The sequence below is a fragment of the Ciona intestinalis genome, unplaced genomic scaffold (genome assembly GCF_000224145.3).
Source record: "Ciona intestinalis unplaced genomic scaffold, KH HT000106.2, whole genome shotgun sequence".
NCBI lineage: Eukaryota > Metazoa > Chordata > Ascidiacea > Phlebobranchia > Cionidae > Ciona > Ciona intestinalis.
Window position 1 is genome coordinate 124,895 of NW_004190428.2, and position 14,898 is coordinate 139,792.

At 37.4% G+C, this 14,898-nt stretch overlaps 3 protein-coding genes across 3 annotated transcripts in view; 2 read left to right on the plus strand and 1 right to left on the minus strand.

The window, feature by feature from the left end:
- Nucleotides 1-525: 525 nt before the first annotated feature.
- Nucleotides 526-3,849, minus strand: LOC100184673 (ATP-binding cassette sub-family E member 1). Its single transcript, XM_002121928.5, has 4 exons — nt 2,759-3,849; nt 2,148-2,371; nt 1,734-1,975; nt 526-1,238 (listed from the first exon to the last, which is right to left on the minus strand). Exons 1-4 carry the CDS (start codon nt 3,799-3,801, stop codon nt 945-947), a joined length of 1,803 nt encoding a protein of 600 aa, XP_002121964.1. The 5' UTR covers nt 3,802-3,849; the 3' UTR covers nt 526-944.
- LOC100179975 (mutS protein homolog 5-like) lies at nt 2,312-7,324 on the plus strand. The gene is made up of 2 exons (XM_002119636.5): nt 2,312-2,401; nt 4,658-7,324. Exons 1-2 carry the CDS (start codon nt 2,391-2,393, stop codon nt 7,242-7,244), a joined length of 2,598 nt encoding a protein of 865 aa, XP_002119672.2. The 5' UTR covers nt 2,312-2,390; the 3' UTR covers nt 7,245-7,324.
- Nucleotides 7,325-11,030: 3,706 nt separating this feature from the next.
- The window catches only part of LOC100182305, a 6,165-nt gene continuing 2,297 nt past the window's right edge, over nt 11,031-14,898 (plus strand). The window contains exons 1-5 of the mRNA XM_009863248.3: nt 11,031-11,158; nt 12,780-12,911; nt 13,061-13,188; nt 13,435-13,579; nt 14,284-14,367. Of these exons, the coding sequence (XP_009861550.2) occupies nt 11,041-11,158; nt 12,780-12,911; nt 13,061-13,188; nt 13,435-13,579; nt 14,284-14,367 (607 nt within the window). The 5' untranslated portion in view covers nt 11,031-11,040. The remainder of the gene's footprint in view (nt 11,159-12,779; nt 12,912-13,060; nt 13,189-13,434; nt 13,580-14,283; nt 14,368-14,898) is intronic.

A 14,898-nucleotide genomic window follows, 5' to 3' on the forward strand; every position in this document is an offset into this window, starting at 1 on the left:
CATATTGTGAGTGTTAACTTGACAGTAGTATCTATAGACTACCTTTAGATAGATCAAAAGTTTATAACTTATTCTATACTGCTGTATTGTGGGTTTTGAACGCTTTTTATGTTACTTTTACTTAAGTACTTTTACCGTGTTTTAACGACTTTGGTTTCGGTGCAAATTGAACGACGGAAGACGATTTGGAAGATTTCTGGATTCGAAGAGGTAAATCAATTGAACTACTAAGATAACTGAAACCTCAAATAAAACAGTCTTGTACAAATTTCCTAAACAAACTTCTGGTATATTTCTTTGGGGTAAGATGGGACACCTTTACCAGATAATATCCAAAAACCCTGATCTGGTTTAAAATAATTAACAACGGTCTATGGGAGTCGTAAGGACACGGTTTTATAATTTTTTGAATGTTCTTTGTTTACTAGCAAATGGGATTGAAAAATAGAATGCAAAAGTGTCCCATCTTCCCCCACCCTACTATAAATATATTATAAAATAAAAATACTTTATCCTTTTTGCGCATTTTACCAGCAACATTATCTCATTTATTCACCGGTTTTCCAAACCAAATTTTGTCATAACAAGCACACAGTTCAACCTTCATTCCCACACACACACACACACATATATATATATATTATCTGCAATTAACATCCAACACCCAAACTTATTTACGTTGAACAAATAGTCAAAACTGCAAAATTATTCTTTAGAAACCGAGATACTCAAATTTTCTTCAAACAACAAAAAAGAAAAAACGACATTTTACAGCAAAAATACATTTAGTAATTTTTTAGGCAATGTTTTTAACACAATGGACACTTTACAGCAAAAGAATTATTTCAGTAATTTTTTCCCGAAAAAATGGATGTTTTTACTTATTTTTTACTCTGTCATTCTTTTTGCCATGAACTTAAAAAATAAATACAAAATTAGATTTTCTAATCCTCCATAAAGAAATACTGGCCGGACTTCTTCTGTGCCGCGTCCTTTACCGAGTTAAGCTTGTTAATTCGTGGACGAAAGTTATTCGGGTCTCGTCGGAAAGTGATTTCTAACGACTCCAAGAAACTGTTCATGCCCGATAGTAAAGGTTGGGGGTGATTTGCTGTTGTTTCTATTGATGGACGACCGCTGAATACAATCACACGGTCCGCTAAGTAAGTTGCCATTATAAAATCGTGCTCCACAACAAATGCTGTTTTCTTGGCGTGGAGAATGAAACGTTTGATAACCTGAAAGAAAATGGGTTGTTATTAAGATGTAGCATTTGAATTTTGAACAATTAATACTTAAATAATTGTAACTTATTAAATGTTTATTCTTGCATGGAGGGCAATGACAGTTGTTGTAACACAGGTGTTCTGTTTCGTACACCTTGTGTCCCAAAATTAGCAATTTGTTTTCTATGTTTGTGTGCATCTACACTACAGTTAAACCCATAGTTGTCAAACATAGGATATCACAAACAAAAAAGGTCTATGGGGTGACCATGTGTCCGCACCAAACTTGTAAACAAGGTGATATCAGTGAACAATGGTGTCCATTTATACAAGCCTATCGACAGAATTTTGCAGAGGCTGCAGCAACCCCTGGATTCCCAATTGTAAATCAATTTATTTTAAAAATATTCATAAAAAATAAGTAACTTTACTATAAATGTATAAGTTACTATGCAAGTTGGAATGTGAGCATTACTAAGTTACATTCATTATTGAACATAAACTAACCTTTGCTGCAACAATACGTTGCTCGGAATCAAGATAAGCCGACGGTTCATCAATCAAATAAACATCGGCAGGTTTACCAAGACACAAAGCAATTGCCACCCGTTGTAGTTCACCTCCTGATAAATTCTGTATCTCCTGATCGATAATATTATCCATCATCATTGGTTTCATTACATCTGTGATGAATTGTGGGTGAACGTAAGCGCTCCGGATCTTCTCGTGAAGCAATTGACGGACAGTGCCTGTAATGATGAAATATTTAGGTAAGGTTAAAGTATTTCAAATAACACCTAAAACAAAATTATTTCAAACAAAAAGCCTTCTCAAAAAAATTTTCTGTGATTCTAGGTTTAAGACAAAACTTTAGTTTACACAGAACAAAAAATATAAACTATGTCCAATCTTCAGCCATACCTGTGGACTTTGGACTAATCTTCTGAGGTTTGTAACTAATGTTGAGTGATGGAACTTTATTCCCAGCGTCTGGAGCCAACTTCCCAGCGAGCATTCGAATGAAAGTCGTCTTCCCCGTCCCGTTTTCCCCCAGCATGACCACGATCTCAGAGTCGGTGAATTCTCCTCCTTTCACTGTGAGTTCAAAATCTCCAAGTTTTTTCATCATGTCTCCATAGGAGTATCTGCATGCAGTGAAGATTAATGAGGTTGGGGTAAGATGGGACACAATTTCATTTTTTTTATTCTAGTTGTCTGTATCTGTAGACTGTATCACAATCACAGCCACATACAGTGCATACATTTACCCTTTGGCATTAAAACGATTTTTAATCTTCGCAAAAAATTGCCAAAGTCCTAACTCTTTTAAAATGATTAAAATAATTCATTCAACCACCTCCATGTTTATTTTCTGGCTGTGAGTGTAACTACAAAAATAACAAAATAAAATGCAACCATACGCACGTTAACTTTTACTGGTCAGGTGACCAGTGGTCACCAGCGGCAGGACCAGCATTTTATCAACAAGGAATATTATAAGACCAAACATTTTAGTGGTCAACTAACTTTACCTGCACATTTTCTTCACGTCCTCTTCTCCTTCTGCCGTCTCCGAGACTTTAAAAACCAGCGAGCTGTCTCGGAAACGTAGATTCTCGGATGGCACGAACCCATCCAAGAAAATATTGATTCCTTCCCGCACGGAACTTGGCATAGTCACGACACCGTAAGCACCAGGTACACCATACAAGCAGCAAATGAAATCGGACAAATAATCCAACACACTTAAATCATGCTCAACAACAATCACATAGTTTGTCGTCCCCAAAAGATTCCTGATCGCAACAGCAGCGTTTAAGCGTTGCTTGACGTCTAAGTACGAAGACGGCTCATCAAACATATAAACGTCCGCTTTTTGGATGCAGACAACAGCAATCGCGAATCGTTGCAACTCCCCTCCGGATAAATCTTCTATCTTCCGTGTAAGAACATGGTTTAGATCCAGGAGTCCACAAAACTCTTCCTGAGTTCCAGAGTCATCCTTACGATCCAGCATAGCCTGCACTGTACCTTTAACAGCCTTTGGTATCTGATCCACATATTGTGGTTTTATAACAGCTTTCATATCATCTTCCAAAATCTTGGTGAAGTAATTCTGTAACTCTGAACCGCGGAAGTAACTCAAGATCTCTGTCCAGTCTGGTGGTTCGTCGTAACTTCCTAAGTTTGGCTTCTGTTTCCCAGCGAGGATTTTTAAAGCAGTAGATTTTCCGATTCCATTCGTCCCGACCAAACCGAGCACTTCTCCTGCCCTAGGGATCGGTAGTCGATGAAGTTTGAACGAATTTGCGCTGTACCTGTGCGTCGTGTCCTTCTCCAAGTTGCTAGGTAGATTAATGATAGAAATCGCTTCGAACGGACATTTTTTGACGCAGATACCACAACCTATGCATAACTCTTCGGATATCCAGGCTAACTTGGAAAGTGGGGTCACTTCAATACAAAGTTTTCCCATTCGGACGACAGGGCAAGATTTCCGACATTCTTGCCGGCATCGTTTAGGTTTACATTTGTCGTTATTAACGATCGCAATACGGGTGTTGGAGTCAGACATTTTTATCTAAATAAGCGAAGCTGAAAATTGAACTAGGTTTTAATTTTGAATAAATGCAACTTATTTACCCTCGCATTTGGTCATTTGGCGCTTATAATGGTAACGAACCTCAAACCTTTTAAACTCTGTTGTGCTAGTCCGTGCCAATTTGTCACAGTCAGAGCGTCGAATGTTGTACCTCATGCTCACTGTCGAGTTATAACATGGGTGTCTTCTTGTGCACCAGACACACATGGTGTATTCATACACCTCATGCTCACTGTCGAGTTATAACATGGGTCATGGGTGTCTTCTTATACACCAGACACACATGGTGTATTCATACACCTCATACTCACTGTCGAGTTATAACATGGGTGTCTTCTTATACACCAGACACACATGGTGTATTCATACACCTCATGCTTACTGAATTTATTAAAATATTAAAAAAGAACAGACATAGATACATTAACATACTAATATTATACAAATTAATATTGTAAGTAGTAAAATATTTACCCCAAAATTAAACAAAAATTGGAAAATAATTGCGCAACACGTGTGCCTTTTATCGCAAAACATAAGAAGTAGATCAGATACAACCAAAGATTTGGGTAAATTGAAGAGTAAATTGAGGATTTACTCGAAATAATAATTTGGATAAATTGTTTAAAAGTTTTTAATATATGTGTCAAAAATTGCGATAAGTAATTTCAATATTTGGTTATTTAACAAAAATACTGATTCTTTATAGTTTCTAATATCTATGGGAATCAATTTTACCGATTTGTTACGTCATAGTTGAAAAAGGGCGCATTCTATTTGTAATATAAATTTTGTTCAATTTTTTTAAATAAAACGCTTAATTTTGCAGATTTAAAGTAAAAATGAGCGAATCTAATGCAGGGAATTCTTCTTCGATATCGGCCAGTGACGTGACACACCACGCTAAAGTATTTGGCCACGATTCAAGTCCAGTTTATTTGAGTGTAGTCTGGTACTCAGGGAAATTAGGAGCAGCTTATTATGAATCAGAAAGTCAAATCATTTACTTTCTCGAAGCCTCTGTGGAGTCCAGCCCCTTCGAAAGAGTCGAAAGATTGATAAATGAACTGCTACCGACCACTATAATTACCAGCGCAAAACAGGACCCGGATTTTGTGGAAAAATTAAAGATTTTCGCCGAAAAAGAAACAAATTCTGGCGAGAAAACTCTTGAAGGAAATATTTCCAACGAAAGTGTAAATGTGAACGAAAACTGTGCTACAGTTGAAATGTTATCAAGTATGGAGTTTCGGTACGATAATAGCAAGCGGAGAATTCTATTGGTTAACTTGCTAGCAATGCCTGATCATTATACCGAATCTGAACGAGCGGTATACATGTCTTCACTCGTACAGTTAGATAACCACTGTTCTGTTCGTGCTGCTGGAGGATTATTACGATTTCTCGATAAAAACCGTGTCGGTGTCGGTTTAGAGAGTTCTGAGGTACAAACACCGATCGCTACGTTCATGAACTTTACTTTAAAACACGCAATGTCAATGGACACAGCCTCGTACGATGCGCTACAGATTTTCAAACAGTTACGTCATCCTTCAGCGTATAAAGTTGGATACAAAGAAGGGATCAGTCTTTTCGGGATTCTGAATCGTACCACGACAACAGTCGGACGAAGAATGCTTAAATCTTGGTTCTTTCGGCCAACGACTGATTTAAAAGTTCTCACAGAGCGTTTAGACGCAGTGGAGTATCTTGCTAACCCAAGACACGAAGAAACACTAAACTCTGTAAAAGATTGCTTGAAAAAAGTGAAAACAGTTTCGAATATGTTTGTTAAGTTACGAACTTCAAAACTGTCTGTTTCTGAGTGGGTAGGGCTTTGGGAAACGGCGCAAAATGCTCTAAGAATAGCTGATCTCTGTCGTAGCGCTGTGCTGGCTCCGGAGGCGACGCCGCTGATCTTTAGCGACATCGCCCGGACGTTTACACAAGACTTAGTGTCTGTGGTGACAGTTATTGGGAATATAATGGACATACCGAGCAGTAAAACTGAAGGAAAATTCGTCGTTAAATCTGGAGTTTCTGAAATGTTAGACGACATGAAAGCTACGTATGCGAAGTTACCTGCTTTGCTTGGTCAGTTAGCGACCAAGGAATTGGCAAAATATAGCGATTATATTTCATCTTGCCAGGTCGTTTACATGCGCCTAGTCGGATACTTGTTATTCATCACTAAAACGGATGAGATGAAAAGCAGCGGAAATCTTACATTGCCGGGCACTGAGGTGGTGGGAGATTGCCAGGATACCGTGTATTATAAGACCCCGGCAACGAAGGTACTTGACGAAAATTACGGCGATATTTTGGAGGAAATTTCAGACAAAGAAGCGAGCATTATAAGTGATTTGCAAGAAACACTAACACCTTATACTCAAGCTTTGCTAGACGTCATGCGTTTTGCTGCTAAGTTAGATTGCCTGGCTTCTTTTGCGTCGGTAGCAAAGGACTTCAACTACACGAAGCCAATTTTAAAAACAGACCGCCGGATTTGCGTTAAAGGTTCAAGGCATCCGTTACAAGAACACAGCGTGTCCTTATTCGTTCCAAATGACGTCGTATTTGATCACGAATCCGGGATAATTAAAGTTCTAACCGGGCCGAACGCAAGCGGAAAAAGTGTGTATATTAAACAGATCGGTTTGATCGTTTTTATGGCACAGATTGGTTCCTTTGTGCCGGCCGAATCAGCCGAGATTGGATTAGTTGATAAAATCTACACGAGGATAAAAAGCAAAGAGTCAATATCATGTGGTATGTCGACGTTTGCTAAAGATCTTGGGCAAATTTCAACAGCGGTGAATGGCGCCACCTCGCGAAGCCTCATTTTGATCGATGAGTTTGGGAAAGGAACGGCAACTGTTGATGGGGTGTCATTGCTGGCGTCTGTGTTAACGCATTGGCTCGCAAAGGGCGACACCTCGCCGCGAGTTATCTGCGCCACACACTTCCACGCGGTGGCGCGCCGAAACTTGCTGCCTACTTCGCCAGCTTTGCGCTTTGTGACCATGGAAACCATACCTGGAGAGAGAACGGAACGAGTATCTCTATACCAACTTAAAGAAGGTATAAGCGAGCAGAGCTATGCGTGTGAGATTGCTCTCCAGGTTCGAATCCCGCCCGAGGTAGTCAGTCGAGGTAAAGAAATCAGCGAATTAATCCGAAAAAACGTCCCCATTCGTCCATACAACAGGTCGTCGTCCATTACATACCAAATCCGCTGCCGTCAGGTGGCGCAAGAGGCGCGGCAAGTTGACTTGGATAACCCGGCTGCGGTTAAACGGTTCCTCTGTGATGTCACAAAAAGTCTTTCTTCCCCTAGAAAGCGGAAATTCCCAGAAAGTGACGTTAGCACTTCGGAAGAAATTCAACCGACCGTATCGAGCGATGAAACCACGTGATAATTTTATGAGCCTTATTTGTCCACGAAATTCGCCGTGGCATTAAGTATCTGCCGCAGTGTTATTCGTTCCTGCCGCAGAAAAAATGCCACGGAACAAGCGTATATACATTGTCTTATGCTGTGTTCGAAGCCACGTCACTTGTACTGTAAAGAAAATGTATATTTTACGCTTGTTTAAAGTTTTTTTAACATAAATTTTTGCTGTATATAAACTATAAAGACCCCTAATGCTCGTTGTCGGCGTGCCTTACCAAGGTATAGTATGGTGGGGTAAGATGGGACACCCAATCTCTATTCTCGTCCAAAGAGCGCTGTTAATTGAAAAAAAAGGTAAAACATTCAGTATAATATATGCTATATTTATTCCACAGAACCAAAGTGCAAAACCTTAATATATAGTAGGGTGGGGAAGACGGGATACCTTTTTAGAACATAATATCTAAATATCCGGATCGTGTTTTAAACAACAATTAACAACGGTCTATGAAAGTCGTGAGGATACGGTTATAATTCTACACATGTTGTTTGTTTATAGGACGGAAAAATAGAATGAAAAGTTGTCCCATCTTTCTCTACTATGGGCCATATTTTTTATTTATATCTTCGAGAACTTCGAGACGATAGCGAAGGCCATGTTATTTAAAAATGGTGAGAAGAAAATCAATATCCGTTGTAAAACCCGCTATGGATGAAAGCATGAAAAAAACAGCATCAGTTAAAAATCGTGGCTGTTGCATTCTTATAGTTATAGTCGGACTCACCATTATGTCACAATATCCAACAAAACATATTCAGTACAAGCAAGAAGCCAACTATGGCTAAATATGTTTCAACAATATTGGGTTTAAGGTAATTGCTGTTGAATAAAGATTGTGTTTTACAAGCTCATATACCATGTCTGGATGATTTTCGGGAAATTGGGCGGCTCTGCTCACTGTTGAGTTATAACATATGGGTGTCTTCATACACACAAAACATATGACATAACCGTGTAGTTATACTCCATATTTTCAAGGACTATTTCTACAATGGTTGGAATATTTACTTTACGAAACGACGCTCGGAAAACAATTTCGCTTGTTTGTGTAAATCTCGTCTCAGCGTCTGATTTAACGCCTGGTCGGTTTTAAGCGAGCCTGCAGTCATGTACGTTGAAATCAGGGGACTGAATTACAGTTATAATATACAGTAGGGTGGGAAAATACGGGACATCGTTAGCACGTAGTATCCATATATTTTGATCGTCTTTTAAACAATTAACAACCGCGAGTAATTGGGAGTCGTTTTATAACTCATTAAATGCTCTTTGTTTAATACTATTAAACAAAGAACAAAAACTAAATGGTTGGAGAAAATTACATGAAAAGGTGTATCACCTTACCCCACCCTGCTATATTAAAATAGAATTTATTCTTTCGAATACGATTGCGAACATTATGTTATTTAAAACAACAAAGGACAGGGAATAAACAGCACAAAAATAGTAGTTAAAACATGCTATGGATAAAATATACGAGAAAGAGGGTCAGTAAAAAAGCATTGCTGAACCGTGTGACATTAAAGTGCCTAAACCATATCAAGTTGCATTGTAGAAATTTCATGCGAGAACGTCTATTGTTAACAGTCAATGAAGGGTACGCTATTTTTTTACACAACATGCTTACTTACAAAGTTTATCGGAATTATACATAAGGTGTATGAAATATATTACACACGTGGTATAACGACTGTCGTTGCCGATTGTATATGTATTTAGTTGGGTGGGAAATGATGGGACATTTTTATTCTCTTTTTATCCTATTTAATAATAAAGAAAGAATGTTTACACAACTGTATAACCGTTTCCTCGCGACTCTAAACGAGCGTTGTTGCGTTGGTAATTGTTAAAAACAGAATCGGGAAATATGGGAATTGGGCGCCTACGGTATCCATCTTACCCCACAGTAATATAGTGGAATGGGGGAAAATGGGACACCTTTTCATTTTATTTTCTCATACATTTTGGTAGTAAGACAAAGAACATTCAAAGAATTATAAAACCTCCTCCTCGCGACTTTCATAGACCGTTGTTAATTGTTTAAAACACGATCAGGACATTTATATACTTTGTGCTAAAGGTGTCCCATCTCCCCCTACCCCACTATATATAATTACAGCATTGAGAACTTGGCAGACGGCTCGATTGAATGGGTCTGGTGTCCTACTCACGCAGACAAACGGCTTAATTTAGCTATTCAAGTTGTTTTGGTCGTCATAGTCACGCTTTAACTTTAATACGCGCCATTCGTTTGCATTGAGGCGTGTATAGTGGCGTGTCCCCTCTACTGTTTGCCTAATGCTTGAGTTGTAATTTGACTGTGTTTAGTTTGCCGCAGCGTTAGTTCTTGGTTGTGCAGGTGTAAGATTTAGATTCGGGCAATAACTTGGTGGATAGTAACCTCTTTTACACTGATGATGGACCAAGTTACTGTCTGGATACTAAACTCATGATCAGCAGATGTTTTGAACAGTAACTTGGTGGATAGTAACCTCTTTTACACTGATGATGGATCAAGTTACTGTCTGAATACTAAACTCATGATCAGGAGATATTTCGGACAGTAACTTGGTGGATAGTAACCTTAGGCAAACTGATTAAACAAATCCATATTATGTCACCATTTATTGTGTAAATATTATGTGTATTAAGTAAATATGCATAAGCGAATTAAGGTAATTGACTTTCTATTTGAGGATAAGGTTTATTTTGAAATGGTTTATCAGTTATTTGTAAAGATGCTGTTTATAAAACATTACTTTCATTTTAAAAAGTCGCCATGCGCTTCGGTAAAGATTCGGGTTTAGCAGAGAAATAGTTACATGTGTATGTGGTAACTCGTAAGCAGGCATGAGGGCATTAGGTGTGTGAAACAGAACACCCGTGTTATAACAACTGTCGTTGCTGCGGCCATGCGAGGATAAAAAAGTTACACACGTGGTAACTTGTAGGTTGTAAACTCATGCTATAACGACTGTCGTAACCCGCCACGTGAGGATAAAGCAAGGATATAGTTATGTTCATTCATACGGAAAGGCAAACAACAGAACTACATCGAAGACCGCACCAGTTAACGCAATGTAAATTGTAAAGGGAAGTCATTATAACACAGTACGGGTAAAACTACTTGAGGACAATTGCCAGATAAAGGCGAGGCTACGTTATAACACGCTACGGGTAAATAAACTGCTTGAGGCTCCGGATAAAAACGTCGTTGCTAAGTTTACGGTAAACTTGGTGAGACTATAGTAGGTTGGGTAAGATGGTTTATGTTTTTGTCTTATCGTCCCGTTTGGTAGTAAACAATGAATATTTGCTGAAATATATAACCGTATCCTCACGACTCTTGAATAGCGATGTTTAGTTAAAACAAAATTGAGAAATATGGGATATCATGTGTTAACCATCTTACCCCACATTACTATATAAACAATCCCATGAATCATTTTTTAACCTAAAGTAAAACTCTAAACCTTTATGTATCTGTAAATATCAACGAAAGTTAAATTTACGTGCCCAGAACATTCGTTGGCTAAAAATAAACACCAGGGAATTACCCTTAAAATGGATTCCCCTTAATTGTTCAACAGTGAGCATGAGGTGTGTCCCTATTGTTTATTTAGGTGTTTAAGTTGTGTTATAACAGCTACAGAACATGCCTTATCAAAATTGATTTAACTATGTTATTAAGTAACATGCTACACCACATAAATAGCCACACACATGTTTTTATAACAAACACTGTTTTAAGATTGCAATGAATAATGGATTGTTCTATTTGTTTGTGTTGTTATTGTTGTGTCATAATGTCGTGAATGAAGATTTATTCGTTGACTGCAATGATGGAAGCAATCAAGCAATTTGTAAAGTTAATAGTAAGTTAGGTGTAGAGATGTACCTATGTTATAACTCGACAGTGAGCATGAGGTGTATGAATACACCATGTATGTCTGGTGTATAAGAAGACACCTATGTTATAACTCGACAGTGAGCATGAGGTGTATGAATACACCTTGTGTCTGGTGTATAAGAAGACACCCATGTTATAACTTGACAGTGAGCATGAGGTGTATGAATACACCATGTGTGTCAGGTGTATAAGAAGACACCCATGTTATAACTCGACAGTGAGCATGAGGTGTATGAATACACCATGTGTGTCTGGTGTATAAGAAGACACCTATGTTATAACTCGACAGTGAGCATGAGGTGTATGAATACACCATGTGTGTCTGGTGTATAAGAAGACACCCATGTTATAACTCGACAGTGAGCATGAGGTGTATGAATATACCATGTGTGTCTGGTGTATAAGAAGACACCCATGTTATACCTCGACAAGGAGCATGAGGTGTATGAATACACCTTGTGTGTCTGGTGTATAAGAAGACACCCATGTTATAACTTAACAGCGAGCATGAGGTGTATGAATACACCATGTGTGTCTGGTGTATAAGAAGACATCCATGTTATAACTCGACAGTGAGCATGAGGTGTATGAATACACCATGTGTGTCTGGTGTATAAGAAGACATCCATGTTATAACTCGACAGGGAGCATGAGGTGTATGAATACACCATGTGTGTCTGGTGTATAAGAAGACACCCATGTTATAACTTGACAGTGAGCATGAGGTGTATGAATACACCATGTGTGTCTGGTGTATAAGAAGACATCCATGTTATAACTCGACAGTGAGCATGAGGTGTATGAATACACCATGTGTGTCTGGTGTATAAGAAGACACCCATGTTATAACTTGACAGTGAGCATGAGGTGTATGAATACACCATGTGTGTCTGGTGTATAAGAAGACACCCATGTTATAACTCGACAGCGAGCATGAGGTGTATGAATACACCATGTGCGTCTGGTGTATAAGAAGACACCCATGTTATAACTCGACAGTGAGCATGAGGTGTATGAATATACCATGTGTGTCTGGTGTATAAGAAGACACCCATGTTATAATTCGACAGTGAGCATGAGGTGTATGAATACACCATGTGTGTCTGGTGTATAAGAAGACACCCATGCTATAACTCAACAGTGAGCATAAGGTGTATAAATACACCATGTGTGTCTAGTGTATAAGAAGACACCCATGTTATAACTTGACAGTGAGCATGAGGTGTACGAATATACCATGTGTGTCTGGTGTATAAGAAAACACCCATGTTATAACTCGATAGTGAGCATGAGGTGTATGAATACACCATGTGTGTCTGGTGTATAAGAAGACACCCATGTTATAACTCGACAGTGAGCATAAGGTGTATAAATACACCATGTGTGTCTGGTGTATAAAAAGACACCCATGTTATAACTCGACAGTGAGCATGAGGTGTACGAATACACCATGTGTGTCTGGTGTATAAGAAGACATCCATGTTATAACTCGACAGGGAGCATGAGGTGTATGAATACACCATGTGTGTCTGGTGTATAAAAAGACACCCATGTTATAACTCGACAGTGAGCATGATGTATTACAGGCGTGCCAAACATGCCATGGGTAACGAATGGAAACACGGCACCCAGAGCAACCTTTCTTAGCAGCAATTGGTTTCTGTACGAAGAGAATGGTTTGATTGAGATTGGGCTTAATGTTACATGGTACCAAAATGGTAAGTACATATATTCTATGTCATAAGGGTCTTTGAGGCAAACCTGAGGCCGGGGATGTAGGTATATTACCCTAACAACCAGGGTGCCACCATCTAGAACCCACTAAGGCAGTTTGTACACTTAATCACATACAATAACTTTAAAACAGCTGAAGTTTTTGACCAACATATCGAAGGATATGTTCTTGAGCTGACATCATCGATGGCAAGTGCTTGGTCTTCTAAATGGATTGTTCATGCTACTGTTCCATCAGAAAGCATAAGGAAATATGAAAATGTAAGATCTTTAAATGTTTATAAAAATCTTGGTTGGTTTTGTCATTTATATCCTTGTGGGTGGGAACTTGAGTGACTTATCTATGGTTGCCACTCCCGTGCCCACAGTCGAGTTGCTGAAACTATTGCAGTGTGTGGATAAGCAGACATGACTTTTGGTTGGTTTGGTCATTTATATCCTCGTGGGTGGGAACTTGAGTTACATGAATTTTAGTTAATGAAACATCCAAACAATTTCTATTTTTAGATGGTTTTCAACTATCATGGGTTCTACCACAACAGTAGTAACTTCTTTAGAAATGGAAGAACTTATTTCATTCAGTTGTTTTCAATGCCGGTGTATAACCAAGACAACGCAGCAATTTATGATTCGTGTGAAATTGATGTACCAGGTTGATTGTTATAATTTTGTTTTGAAAAATAAATTTTTGGTGTAGTTCTGTGGGGTAAGATAAGACACCTTTAGCATATCATATCCAAATATCCTAAATGTGTTTTAAACCACTCACAATGAACTGTGGGAGTCATTAGGATACGGTTTTTATAATTCTTAGAATGTTTTTTGTTTACTACTTAAAAAGATGAAAAAATAGAATGAAAAATGTGCCATCTTTCCCCACCTTACTTTATTTATATTTTACTTTAGCTGTTGTAAAATAAAAATTATAATAATCATTTTTTAAGCTTACTAAAAATGTAAAAGAAGTTAATTTAAAATATATGCACACTTGTCTTCTAAAGCCACATTATTTTTTTTAATCACTTACTCTAAGTAATTTATGTCAGATTAAATCGCCATAATTTATTTTTTTATTCAATATGTTTTAACGTTTTTACAAATTCCCTTCCATTCATTGTTTTTATTGTTTTTATCTAATCTTTGCTAAATAACAATTCCGATTCTCTTTATTACGTTGTTTAGTTTATAGTTTTTATAAAAATTAAAATAGTTAAATTAAACAATTTTTTGACCAACAAATTTTAATAACATTTACAAAGCATGAATCTAACTAATACTGCTGTTTTTTTTTAAATAAAATCTGTAAGTTTTTTATAAAATTTAGTTTAAATTTATTTTTAATAAAAATTATTTTAGATTGCATTAATCGGGAAATGGCTGAGTCATCCGTCTGTATTGATAATGAAGTTGATGATTATGATGAGTCATATTTTGATCTAGGTGAGAAATGCAGTGTCATGGTAAAAATATGAAGAACAAATTGTATAGTTACAAAAAAAAATTTGAAGCAAAATTTGCTGCTTGCAGCCAGATAACATACTGCATGGCAAATATATGTCGGTGAAATAAAATTATCCTTCTTTAGAGAAAATAAACTTAATTGTTTTATATATTTGTGTTTGCCAATTTATGTTTAGGCAGAATTGTTTGATATATTTTTTTTAGAATATTGTTTTGGTGTTTTGAATAAGTAAAACTGAATGTATCTTATGTTGTATATTAAAGTTAGGATGTTTATATTAAATGTTTGCCTATCCACACACTGTAATAGCTTTAGCAACTCAACTGTGGAAATAGAAGCTCGTAGTTTTTTAACAAATAATTTAAAATACATTTATTTTAATCAAATTTTCGCTAAAATATTTTTTAAAACATTTTTTTAAAAACATTTTTACGAAACATTTTAACGAAACAGATGAACCAGACCCAACAACCCCACCAAGTGATAAAACCACTCAAGACAACTCGTTA